This window comes from Equus przewalskii, chromosome 18, assembly GCF_037783145.1.
Source record: "Equus przewalskii isolate Varuska chromosome 18, EquPr2, whole genome shotgun sequence".
NCBI classification, from domain to species: Eukaryota; Metazoa; Chordata; class Mammalia; order Perissodactyla; family Equidae; genus Equus; species Equus przewalskii.
The window spans coordinates 47693964-47708202 of NC_091848.1; the positions used below are offsets into that span (position 1 = coordinate 47693964).

Sequence of the window (14239 nt, forward strand, 5' to 3'; positions counted from 1 at the left end):
AGAAAAAATGAGAAATTCTTTAACACCCTGCATGTGTGCCCCAGGTGGAATGGCGGTGAGGAAGATGCAACGACTGGAAGTTACTAAGATTCAAGGGAGAGCACCCTGACATCGGGCCATGGTGAGGCTGACTCAGATGTGTTTAAATGTGGTTGATGGCCTACATTCTTCCCCGATTCCACCCCTTCTTCCTCCAGCACTCACTTCCTTTTACTCTTTGGTGCCTGGATTCATAGGATAAATGCAGAAGCTGTCAGACAGCAATGGAGCTGTTCTGACACTTTTAAGATGGGCGTGGCTTAACTAGTGAAAGTGTCAGAAGTTGCTGTCATGACAAATCATGGTCTTCTCACTGCCTTGCAGACTCTCTCTGAGATTCCCCTCTTAACTTTAGAACCCAATATCCAGACCTACAACTGATTTTCCGAAACACTTCCCCATGTGATTTGTATTTTATAATCTGATCCAATGGCATATTTTCCAGGTTGATCTCCCACTTATTTCTGATATTTTTTTGTTAGTGCCATTGAGTTGATTCGACTCCCAGTGACCCTGTGCACAGCAGAGTGGACCCCTGCTCGGTCTTTTTGTGCCATCTTCTCACCTTCCAGTGCTCTAACAGACAAGGCTCCACTGCTATTCTCAGGGTTTCCATGGCCAATTTTTTGGAAGTGGGTGGTCAGGTCTTTCTTCCTACTCTGTCTGGAAGCTCTGCTGAAATCTGTCTACCATGGTTGACCATGCTGGCTTTTGACATAGCCATGGCATAGCTTTCAGCATCACAGCAACACACAGCCGCCACAGTATGACAACCAACAGACAGGTGGTGTAGCTCCCAGACCAAGAATGAACCCAGGCCCCCACAGATATAGCAACGAATCTTATCCACTAGACCACCAGGGCTGGCCTCTCTGATATGCTCCCTCACATATTAGTAGTTTTCTTGTATCCCCTGGGCAGCTACTTCTTTCAGTGTACACCCCTTAGTGTCTGATCCCCGACTCGCCAAGGATCAGATGTGCTTACCTGGGGAGCTAGCCAATGTTTAGAGTCAGACTGGGCCTGGTATTTTCCTCAAAGTGTCCAGGAGTAGAAAGATCTGGACCGTGAGGACTAGCTAAGTTTTTAGAGATGGCTAAATATCAAAATCAGTGTCATCAGGTCCGAAGGTCATGCACAGACATAAAAATTGGAGACAGAGCTAAAGGGTCTGCGGCCTGGTGGACAATGAAATGGAAGCTATGCAAGTGGGTCCTGCTGGATCATAGGCTCTGTGATACTGGGGCCCTGCCTGCTTGTCTTGTTCATCACTATATCCCAGCACCACAAACATTCCTGGCGCATTGTAGGTGCACAGTGTTTATTTGTTGAATGGATGGATGTCTCAGATGATTGCCACGATTGGGGCTGGCATTTCTGAGGCCTGCTCTTTTAGGCTACATAACCTACAGCCAATTCCTAGCCAGTGAGTTAGAAGGCACAGGGCACTCCTGTTCCTTAGGGCAATGGAAGCCCTTGAGTTATGCCAGTATAGCCCCACCCTAGATTTGTCAGATGTCTCTGATTTTTCCATGTGGGCTTGTCTCATCTCACCACTTAGCTTGTCAGTCTTGTGTCCTTTCCAAGGACGGTTCTGGGACTCGGCAAACACCAATTAGTTCAGGCTGACTTGAGCTGGGCTTCCCTGGGTAACTCCTGCAGTTTGTTATGAGTTATAAGGTTCTCCTCCTTCAGTTAGAGAATACTGTTTGCATTATCTTCTACATTTGTTTAAAAAATATCCTTTTATTGAGGAAAAAAATATGAATTAGAGGTTTGCAGGAAGAGATGTAGCTTAATAATTATGGCTGAATTATATAGCTCATTACACCTTAGAATTTGGAAGGAAACCATAGCCTTTTGAAGTTGGTTTTCATGACATGTCCCATCTTGCTTCCTTTCTTAAAAGAATCCTACCAGCTTCTGAGGAAGCCAGTCATCATGAGATTTGACAATTACTTTCCAGAATGCCAGGACAAAATATGGATTTTTCAGTAGTAATTCAGTGATTATTCTAAGAAGGTAAGTTTTTTAGATATAATCAGCCATTGATTTAACATTTTTTTTGACATAGGAAAATCAGACTGAAAATTGATCCAAGCATAATCTATTGTTACTATCTGGACAGAGGTCCAGATTTTGTAAAGTGAGAAATAGCTACTCTTAACTATGCCTGAGTCTTGATCTAAAACAGGGTTTCTTAGTCCTGGCACTCTTCACATTTTGGACCAGATAATTCTTTGTTCTGGAGACTGTCCTGTCCTATGCTGCATAACGTTTAGCAGCTTCCTTGGCCTCTAGATACTAGATGCTAGTAGCACCGGCCCTTCCCATTGCAGCAACCCGAAGCATCCCCAGACACTGCCGAATGTCCCCAGGAGGAAAGGGGCAGGATTATCCTGGTGAGAACCACTGATCTAAAACAGTCCTGAGGTCCAATGCGGTGGGACCTCATTTTAAGGCGGTCTTTTGATTCTCCAGAAATGTCCCAACTCTACCACCTTAGTGAGACAATAGATCAGGTAGCATTTTTCTACTTCTTAGCAAATATGTTTATCTGATTGTCCTCTCTTTCTCTAATACTAGACCTATATTAGATTCTAGGCTCCTTGAGGGTAACAACTGTTCTTTTCCTCTCCTTGAATTTCTCACAGAAATAAGAGTGGTGTTTGGTCTGATAGAAACATTTAATGTATGTCAACTAACCCCATAGAGAACTCAGCTAGAAGAAATTCATGTCTGCTTTCAATGGGCAGAGTGTATATGTCATGAGGCATGATCATTTTTCTCTTTCCTTCTCTATTGTGTTCTCAGCACCTGGAAGAGCACCTGGTACATGATAAATAACCAATAAATATTTGGTGAATGAATTATGGCAGTTCCTTTCTAAAAAAATGCTCTATGGGGTCCCTGCCCCATTTCCTAAGGGATAACATTTAGAATCCTTAGGCTGGAGCTTGAGGCTGTCTTTCTTCTGCATTTTCCAAGTTTCATCCCCGCTTCTCTGCTACCCAATCCCACCGCTCTGACCCAACCTTATCTACTCATATTTTCTCCAATTCCTGTGAACATCTTTGCCAGCGTGCAACAGCTCACTTTGTGCTCTTTTAGAATGTTTTTCAAGCTCTCAAGTGAGTCAAATAAAGACAACACACCCTTCAGGGATCAGCTTGTTTCATCTCTCTTACGTAACATCTGACTCCATAACCCATAGAGACCTTTCCGTACTCAAAGCTTCTGACTCACTGGTCTGTCCCTCTCCCTGAGTGTTTTAATTCTATAAGATGCAGCACCTTTCACCCTACGATTTCGAATTATCATTTTCACGTGTGCATGGCATCTGTCTCCAATTACGCTGCAACCTTTTGGAAGGCAGGGCAAATTATCCTTTTTTTTTTTTTTTAACAACATGGAGTCAGTTAAATGATGTCTACTGAAGGAATATTATTCTCATTAATTGTCTCTCTTTTTTCTTTTTTGAGGAAGATTAGCCCTGAGCTAACATCTGCTGCGAATCCTCCTCTTTTTGCTGAGGAAGACTGGCCCTGAGCTAACATCTGTGCCCTTCTTCCTTTACATGGTATGTGGGACGCCTGCCACAGCATGGCTTGCTGAGTGGTGCCATGTCCGCACCCAGGATCTGAACCGGTGAATCCTGGGCCACAGAGAAGCAGAACATGCAAACTTAACCGCTGCACCACCGGGCCGGCCCCTCATTAATTCTTTCACTCATTCATTTATTCAACTAATGTTTTTTGCTTGCCTACTCTGTGCTAGGCATGTGCTAGGAGGCAAAACAAATATGCTGTCTGTCCTCATGGAGTGTTTAGATAAGTTGGAGAAAACACGGTATCGAATGTGGTGAGGACTAGATTTAGAGTCAGAAGACTTTGGTGTGAACACTAACTTTGTCACTTAGTAGTTGTGTGATCATTTAAGCTCTCAGCATCTCAGTGTCCTCCTCTGGAAAATGGGAATGGTAACGCCTGCTCTGTCTACCTCTCATAATAATGAAGATTAAACCACATTGAATTTTATGTGAAAATATTTTTTAAGTGACAGGATACAGTAGTTGTGAAGTGTTCACAAATTCTTTGCTACTCATCCTTTCAAGAAGTGGAGGCTACTTCTCCTCCTCTTGAGTATGAGCTGGGCTTAGTGACTCACTTCTAACAGAGAGAATAAAGCAAAATCAATGGTGTGTAATTTTGGAGACACACCATTCATAAAAAGGCAATGTGGCTTTTGTCTTGCTTACCTTGTTTCTTGAATTACTTGGTCTAGGTGGAAGCAGCTGCAATATTGTGAGCAGCCTTATGGAGGGGCCCATATGGTGAGGAACAGATGACTGAAGCCCCAGTCAACACCTTGACTACAACCTCATGAAAGAACCTGAGCCACACCACCCGGCGAAGCTGCGCTGGGATTTCTGACCCCTAGGAACCATGGGAGACAATATATGTTTAATAAGTTGCTAAGTTTTGGGGCAATTTGTTATGCAGTAATAGATAACTAGTACACAAAGTGCTATGGAGATTTTAGGTATTATTTTTGAATATGCAAATATATGTTGAATAAAGAATCTCATTATCTACTATAGTTTACTGCTGAATGACAAGTTAGAAGTGGAGGAAAAAGCAGCTTAAAAAAAGATAAAATTACAAAAGCTTAAGAACCGGGAAAAATCAGATGGATGTAAAACTTCTGACAGGGGATTTGCAGGCATTTCTCACTCTGCCACTTGCTTCATTTTCTGAGAGGTATCAACTTGTGACAGTGACTGCAGGCTATGTGCCAAAGGCTAGGGGCTGAAGGAATTGTTCATTCCTACTGACTGCTTTTGTTTTGTTTTATTCCATTTTCAGTTCTTATTTTGAGCTAAAATTGGTAAGTTTAATTAAATAAGAAATGAAAACTATACTTCTAGAATACACATTTTTTTTGTATTAGAGAAAGTCCCCATGGTTCTTTGTTAAACACAAAAGCTATGGACATGGGAATTTATGATTTGTTTGCATCAATGCCAACTTCTGAAAGTCGCTGCCATCCTTTTGCCATAGTAACACTGACCCAGCCTGACCTCCATTACTAATCATGCCACTGCGAGGCTGAATTCACAGTCTCTGCCAGTCAACTTTGTCAAAATTAATTTGAACCAGAACAAATTTTAATTTAAAACTATCTACCTACTCTGGTCCACAGGATCCCCATTTACAATCAATTTCTTAAACACCCCACTGAGAACACAGCTGTGGATGAGGACTGTCAATTTATTAACCTATTTAATAATAAATACAGAATTTAAATTTCTCACTGATTATTTATTGACCCTGATATTGCCAGGACTTCAAGTGAAGGGCTTTGGAAGCTGTATTAACTCTTGGAACCATGAGAATAGTTCTTAATGTGTGTATCTAAAATGTCACAGATTAGAAAAGGGCATGAATCATACAATATACTAAATTTTTTAAATCAGTTTACTTGGTTAAAGGATTAATAGCTCATAGAAAGTAAACTAGTGTGAAAACATTCTCACTTGTGGGTGACGTGCTGCTGGCGGGAGAAGGTTGGGTGCCCAGGGCAGATTCTGTCCCACTGGTTGGAGGATCTGTTGGAGGGTCCGCCAAGCCTGAAAGGAGGAAACAGACATTTGAAATGAACAAAATATTGTAATAGAAAAATAGAGCACTGACTTAGTCGCCCCCCCAAATTTTATTTATTCATCTGACAAGTCATTATTGAGGGTCTTTTATGGGCGAGGAAGTGGGATATAACGGTAAATGAGAAAGACATGGAGCTATCATTGAGGAGCCAACAGCCTAGAAAGCAGATGGGTAGCCCAGTACCACGCTGACTGCTGTGACAGTGGAAGTTCAGGGGGCCACAGACATGCAAAGGAGGGCACCAATCAACACTGGGAAGTCAGGGAAAGCTTCCTGGAGAAAGTGACATTTAACCAAGACCTGGTAAGACAATCATAGCAGCTAATATTTTGAAGTCTTAGAAAAATAACCATATAGTTTACAAATCTGTAGACTCACAAATTTTTTTTTTCCTTTGAGGAAGATTAGCCCTGAGATTACATCTGCTGCCAATCCTACTCTTTTTGCTGAGGAAGGCTGGCCCTGAGCTAATATCCGTGCCTATCTTCCTCTACTTTTTATATGTGGGACGCCTACCACAGCATGGCTTGCCAAGTGGTGCCATGTCCTCACCCGGGATACGAACTGGCGAACCTCAGGCTGCTGAAGCAGAACGTGCAAACTTAACCGCTGCGCCACTGGGCCGGCCCCTCACAAAAGTTTTTTATCAGCAAGAGAAGAAATAATAATACAACTATCCAATCAGATGTCACATCAATGAACCTAAGACTGATGATATTACTATTATTCTAAAACGTCTATTTTTGTCATATAATTTTTATTTGGCTATAACTTTTCTCCTTGTGTGTGCAGGTGTGGGTGGGAATGAAGAAGAGGCTAGAGTACATTGTTTTACTTATAATATTTTACATTCCTATTGATTCCTTAAAGCCTCCATTAGTGTACTGTGAATCAGTCTTATTAGCAGCATAAAACAACTTACAAATGCCAAAAGGACCTATCGACTTTAGGAACATGTGGGTTAAATATAGCTACACGATTTCAAGGCTAGAGGATTTTGTGATTTTCCAGATATAATGGCACTGGGTATAGTGTTATACATCTCATGAACTGTGTCAATTATTTGGATATTTAGTTACAAATTATGCTATTGGTTCTATTCTGAAATTTACTTTAAGAGAAAAGTACATATTATTTATAAGTTATGTCACTCAACAGCACATAGCATATTGGAAGGAATTTGTTTTCTGCAATGTAGATGCACTATGTTTTATTCTCATGGTTAGCAGTGTTGTTATCGCTCTCAGGTGTAGGTGGTACTCACAGCTGGCTCTGACTTGCTATCCTATAAATGGTTCCTTGCTGTTAGTGTCTGAGGAAATGGCAGGTAGTTGTATGTAAAGTATATGAATAGGTTGGCAGGATAACCATTTTCTTCTCCTCATGCCATCCCAAACAAGTTTGAACTCAGCATGACATACAAATCCAATCACGATTTGGCCTCTCTTCACATCCAACTTCATTTCCTGATACTCCCTGCCATCTTATACATCTGTGTCAAGTCACACCCTCAAGCCAAAAGGTGATACTTTAACCCAGTTTCCCAAACCCAATATGCTCCCCATGACTTCTTGGTCTTTGTTCATGCTATTTCCTGCCCCCAAACTCTTGGTAGGTCTGCACCTCCTCAAACTTGGAGAAGCCTAGGGATCGTTGTAATGTGCTCATAGTGCTCAATGTTTACCCTGGCAAAGGCCTTATTATTCATTGGGTATGCCTCTTAAGAGGAGCAATTGTTTCACTCCTCACTGTGTGTCTGGTTCCTCACAAAGGTAAGTGGATGAATGCATACAAATTCATTCTTAACAATAGAAGAAATAAGACTAACTTTAAGTACATACCTCATTGCTGGTGCATCATAAACATCATCTTACAAAGTAGTAACCGTAATAAGATGGAGCATGGACTGGAAAGATAAATGATGCCTAGATGTTTTTCTCTGTAACCGATTAGAACAGAGATTGGCAAATTATGGCCCAAGGTCAAATCCCACCCACTGCCTAGGTTTGTAAATAAAATTTTTTTGGAACACAGTCATGCCCATTGGTTTATATATTTCTATGGCTGCTTTTGTACCATAATGGCAGAGCTGAGTAACTGTGATAGAGACCACATGGTCCACGAAGCATAAAATATTCACTATCTGGCAGATAAAAACAGAAAACAGTTTGCCAATTCCTGGAACAGAAGATGTTGATAAGTTTGCTCAATCCTGGATTTCTATAATGAAAACATTTATTCTCCTTTTATTGAATATTTCTATTTTAGGATGTTATTCTGCCATATTTCAACACCAAACATCTTTGTAAGCTGAGGAGTTCTTGGTACACAAGCGCATTAGGAAGTTGTTACTGCAAGATTCGCATTTTGAGATGAGCTCTTTGCCCTGTGACAAAAAAACTTGCAGCTTTCAACATGAAACCTGAGGCCAAGAGTCCTTCTGGTTTCAGATTGACCTATAAAGTAGAAACTCTGCCTTGGTCAAAATAAAACTCGGGATGTGTAGAAAGGAGTGGCTAAAACTTAACAGGGAAAAATTATTTCCCAAAACTCAAAAGCAGACTTTAGAAGAAACATGTCAACCAGTTTCAGCCCATTACATTTACCATAACGCTGTAAGGGGTTGAGCTGCTGGCCTAAAGCAACTTCTTCCATTCCCATTCCATTCTTCACTCTGCAGCAGGCCCCACGGAGCTCTCAGGACCACCCCTGGCAGCAGTGGCCATGTGTCTGTCCCACAAGGGCCAGGTCAATTCTAGGGCTTCCTCAGAGCTTGAATCAACACTTAGCTGGTCCAGCTAGAAACAAACCAAATCCCAGAGCTAGCTTCTCAAAACATGTCCATGGCTTCTCTTAGGAGCTTGTTAGAAACGCAGAATCTCAGGCCTTGCCCCGCTTCCCTGACTTAATGAATCAGAATCCGTGTTTTAGCAAGATCCTTGGGGATTTGTATGTATATTAAAGTCCTTTATTGCTACTCCAGGATCCCCAGGATCAGTCATTGGTGTGAAGGAGATCATGAAATAAGAAATATTTGTCTGGCATATCCTAGCTCAATATTCAGTGGTTCTCTTGTCCCACTACTGATAAATCCCTTTTTAATCCTCTCTCCATATCCCCAAATACACAGGAACATTCAAAGCCACACTCACGCAACTCATCAACCCTTAACTCTTTCTTTCTATCCCAAAGGTCTTGATCTCAACAGTTACAGTTGGAAGTTCATTTAATACCCAAATCTCCATCAAGATTGATGGCAGCCAGGATATTACCCACCTCAGGGGGCAGTTGCACTCAACTTTGAATGAAAACAAAACAAAACATCTCCTCCACTTCAAAAAGAAACAAACAAACCCCCCAACTCTTTGAATATGCCCCGAATTTGACTCTGTTGTGCTACAATTTTAGACATTCTGATAAGTTGGGCTGACAGGGCAGGATATTTTTGGAATGGGCTTTAAAAAAAATTCAGTGTTGGGGCCAGTCCAGTGGCATAGCGGTTAAGTTTGCGCATTCAGCTTTGGTGGCCTGGGGTTCTCCAGTTTGGATTCCGGGCGTGGACCTATGCATGGCTTCTCAAGCCGTGCTGTGGCAGGCGTCCCACATATAAAGTGGAGGAGGATGGACATGTATATCGACTCAGGGCCAGTCTTCCTCAGCAAAAAGAGGAGGATTGGCAGTGAATGTTAGCTCAGGGCTAATCTTCCTCAAAAAAAAAAAAAATTATTGTTAACTCACAGGAATCTGTAGGCCCTGGGACTCAAATAGCTGCCTGATGAGCCACTGATCACTCCACCTTGACCCCTTCCCCTTCTGAGTTTTCTAGAATGAGAATTGCTAAGCGCTGAATTTCCTGGGAGTCTTGGTTGAGAAGGGCAACTTAGAGGGCTGTTATTTTGCAGCCTTCCAACATTATTATTCTTCTGTGAGAACAAAAGAGAGCAAAAACTCCTCTCCTTGTCTCACTAAATCTCCTTCCTGCTCTGTAATATTCTGAGAATGTCTCAACTTTAGTGCTCAGAAGAGACAGATTTTTCTTCTGTATTTTCATCTCAGTATCTGTCAACAATAATAGCTTGGTAGGGCAATGACTCTTGCACAAAGCATCTGAATTATACTCCAGAGTTCATAAGGCACGCAGTGTTTCTTCCACAGGCAGAAAGAATGTTTGGAAGTGAGTGTTTAAGAACTTTTAACAAATAGGGAACTATGACACAGTGATGCCATTGCTTTACAGAGCCTCAAATGCATCTTCCAAATCATTCACAGAGATCAGAATGTGATCAGAATGTAAGCTAAAATTTTGGGAAACTGAACTCTTTAAGATTTATTTCCTTTAGTATTTGATAATAAAGGATAAAAACTCATTTGACAATTTAAAATTAACCATCTGCTCAGAGCCTAAAATTATGCTAGATCAAAAGCTGTCTGGTAAATTGGAATTATGGTGTGCTTTGGGTATCAGAATCAATACTCTCCCTTATTACCCTAAAAATATTCATTATTTTCTGATCTTAAAGCCAAGCACAGTTCAAGAGAATGAAAAGATAAGCCACGGACTGGGATGAAAATACTTGCAAAAGAAACATCAGATAAGGGACTAATATCCAAAATATACAAAGAACTCTTAAAACTCAACAATAAGAAAGCAAACAAATTGATTAAAAACTGAGCCAAAGACTTTAACAGACACAAAGAAGATACACAGATGGCAAATAAGCGTATGAAAAGATGCTCCATATCATGTGTTCTCAGAGAAACACAAATTAAAACAACAATGAGATACTACTACACCCCTATTAGAAGGGCCAAAATCTAGAGCACTGACAACAGAAAACGCTGGTGAGGATATGAAGCAACAGGAACTCTCATTCATTGTTGGTGGGGATGCAAAATGGTACAGCCAATTTTGGAAGGTAGTTTGGAAGTTGCAATCAAAAGTAAACTTACTCTTACCGTATGATCCAGCAATCATGCTCCTGGGTAGTTACTGAAAGGAGCTAAAAACTCCTATCCACACATAACCTCCACCTGGATGTTTATAGCCACTTGGTTCATAATTGTCAAAACTTTGGGGCTGGCCTGGTGGCGCAGTGGTTAAGTTCGCACGTTCTGCTCTTGGTGGCCCAGGGTTCACCAGTTTGGATCCCGGGTGCTGACATGGCACCGCTTGGCAAAAGCCATGCTGTGGTAGGCGTTCCACATTTAAAGTAGAGGAAGATGGGCAGGGATGTTAGCTCTGGGCGAGTCTTCCTCAGCAAAAAGAGGAGAATTGGCAGCAGTTAGCTCGGGGCTAATCTTCCTCAAAAAAAAGAAACAAAAACTTGGAAGCAACCAAGATGTTGTTCAGTAGGGGAATGGATGAATAAACTGCAGTACGTTATTATTATTTAATGCTTAAAAGATCTGAGCTATCAAGTCATGAGATGACACGGAAGAACCTGAAATACATACTACCAAGTGAAAGAAGCCAATCTGAAAAGACTACATACTGCATGATTCTAACTATATGATGTTCTTGAAAAGGCAAAACTCTAGAAATAGTAAAAAGATCTATAGTTGCCCGGGGTTGGGGTGGGGAGGGAATGATGAATAGGCAGACCACAGAGGATTTTTAAGGCAGTGAAAGCACTTTGTTTGATACTATAATGATGGGTACATGTCATTATGCATTTGTTCAAGCCCACAGAATGTACAACACCAAGAGTGAACCCTGAAGTAAAACATGGACTTTGGGTAGTTATGATGTTTCAATGTAGGTTCATCAATTGTAACAAATGCACCTTTCTGGTAAGGATGTTGATAATGGGGGAGCATATACATGTGTGGAGGCAGGGTACATGGGAAATCTCTGTACCTTCTTAATTTTGCTGTGAACTTAAATTGCTTTCAAATAATAAACTCTTGGGGCCAGCCCTGTTGCCTAGTGGTTGAGTTTGGCTCATCCTGCTTCAGTGAGTCCAGTTCAATGTCCAGGCAGAGATCTACACCACTCATCAGTGGCCAGGCTGTGGTGGTGACCCACATACAAAATAGACGAAGACTGGCACAGATGCTAGCTCGGGGAGAATCTTCCTCACCAAAAAAAATAGTAATAATAAATGAAGTCTTTAAAAAAAAACCAAGCACAGTTTTAACATCAGAAAATACTGATTTTTTAAACATGGTTCTGTCTGTGATGAAGACAGCATTCTCCTGGGGAATTTGAGGTTGTTCAGGCTTTAGCTTGTGACTTTAGATTCTGCCAAAGCTACTGGCAAAACTATGTGAGAACTCGTTACCTTCACACTGTTCCCAGACTCCAGCCCTGACCATGTGCAGCCTTCTAGGAAGGAGGCGCAATTATTTCTGAGGGAATTAGACAAAGTAGAGTAGGGATGTTTCACTGTAAACCCATGACCACTTCTGAATAATTAAGTCAAAGTTCGCAGGATGACGTATTCCTGCACATGCATGTACACACCTGCAGGATTACAGAGATGATGCCACTGCCCCCGTATCAGAATGGCGACTGCTTCTGAGAAGTGGGAATGGATGTGCCTGGAGCCATATACCCTTCTGCACCCAAGCCTCCTAGTAACCAAGCGCCCGCATTTGTGACATGGTTGGGCAGGACCCAAGATGCAGACTGTGGCCTTGGAACAAAGGCCTTTCCCTCATATTTTGGTTTTTGTGAATATATTATAGACTACAGTAACTCTGAAAATAAGAAGGTGGTAGAAGATGTTAACGGTCCTGCAGTGTCGTAATGATGATTTGGCAATCTGTTTAAGTTTTATAGGTATTACTTTACTGTTATATATGCATATTTGACAGCTGTCATCACAAACTTCTATTTTTTTTATAAGTAATCTGTTGTCATTGCATGTTTTGAGACATTTGTTCACATCTTTTACACAGTAAAATCTCCATTATTTGATCTGGCTCAGAGTAGTAAATATTCTGCTTAATCAATTGTTGTAATTAAGTAGAATGATCTTACACATCAATTTTCAAGTCATAAAAAGTCACCTATGTGCCAAATTCTGTGCTTAAAACTGTAGGTACAAAAATCATTAAGATACAGTCCCTATTCTTGGGGTATTAATCTCATACATGGTTTATCCATTCCTAAGTATTAAAATTACATATGCTATATAAAATTGAAAGTTTTTGATGACTCAGAGCAATTTTAGGATTGTTAAAATCTCCCCTGATCATTAATGTATTGACGTTAATTTTCACTATATGGTAGATTAATAAAAATGCTAGTTAGTTAAAAGTTATTAATTTAATTTGAGCAAAGAATTTGCTGCATTCGCCAGAAATAATTCTTAGGAACAGGAATCAGCTACTTTTCATTTGAAGAAATTCTTTTCAGTTGAGTGTCATTTGTCAAAAACGTTTGCTAATTTGAAATTTAATAATTTTGAGTCCTCTAGAGAGAATTTTCTGAGATTAAAATATCATGTAAATAATAAGTATTCTATTTGTTCCGATTTGGAAATGCTCTGATTTAAGGGCAGTCTTGGCCATCACTTGTTGACCTCATTAAGTAGACAACTCACCCAAGGAAAAAGTGATCTTTTTGGATGAGATATTCCACACTTTATTTCCAGGGGCTGGAGACAGAGCCGTACACCAGATGGTCAGGTTGTTTGACTGGGCTGGTTTATTACCATACACCATTGTCAAAACAGACTTCAGTTCCAAAAATCCGCCTTTGCCTTTCCTTTCCTCATTAGTAATGTATCTTCCTACAAGACAGATAAGAACAAGGTTAATCACCGGTGTTTTCTGTACAAGCCGGACACTGATGCCAGGCATGGCTGGAGGTGGTTTGACTTATGGTAATGTAGAGTCTCACGTGGACAGACTGCAGCTTCTGTGCAGTGAAGGTTTGTTCCATCAGGCCTGGAATCAACCTGGACTGCTCTGCTCAAGCTCCTGCCTGGCATTGATCCATGGTCAAGGTGTGAAAAGTGTTGATTAACAGTGTTGCTTTGTTTGTAACCATGGATGCAAGAGGTCTGGGGTAGGTTGTCCTAGCTCACCAGCATTGTTTATTGATAATAGTGAGATTGATGATCTGTACCTGGTCTGGGTGAGAACCTGGAAGGGCTCTGCTGTCTAGTCTGGGTACATAGGACTGTGCCTAAGTGACTAGTAAAATATAAAACAACCTCAGCCCAGCCTGTTTTGGGCTCTCCACTTCTGAGGTGTTCTGTGCCGTATTCATGGCTTCCCCTTACCCAGATCCCCCTTCCAGAGGAAGACAAAGGAGCCCCCGAGTGACTTTGCTGGACCGCTTGCTCTAAACGTGTGCAGCTGATGCACGTCCTCATTTTCACAGTGTCGCTATACGGCATCCTCTTCCTGAAATAAGCGAGACTTATCACCATTTTGGGTCCTGTGAATCTTCTTTAGAAATAAAACCCTGTTTAACTGCCCCTGTTGGTATAAACTCCAAATAGCATATATGACAGCAGGAATTAATGTAAAACCATCTGTCGTCATAGGCCAGAACTTTCCGAACTCTCAGAGCCTCTTTACATTAA

The 14239-nt window shown here is 41.2% G+C and overlaps 1 protein-coding gene across 5 annotated transcripts in view; it reads right to left on the reverse strand.

Annotated features, from left to right (window-relative positions):
• CD96 (CD96 molecule) overlaps positions 1 to 14239 on the reverse strand; it is an 86910-nt gene that overhangs the window by 27306 nt on the left and 45365 nt on the right. For 4 of the 5 annotated variants that reach the window (XM_008530478.2, XM_070582758.1, XM_070582761.1 and 1 more), the window contains 2 exons: positions 13250 to 13438; positions 5576 to 5668 (listed from right to left, as the gene is read on the reverse strand). In XM_008530478.2, coding sequence (XP_008528700.2) covers positions 5576 to 5668; positions 13250 to 13438 — 282 coding nt within the window. Of the gene's footprint in view, positions 1 to 4302; positions 4476 to 5575; positions 5669 to 13249; positions 13439 to 14239 lie in introns of those variants that run through there. The other variant, XM_070582762.1, reaches the window with a different exon arrangement.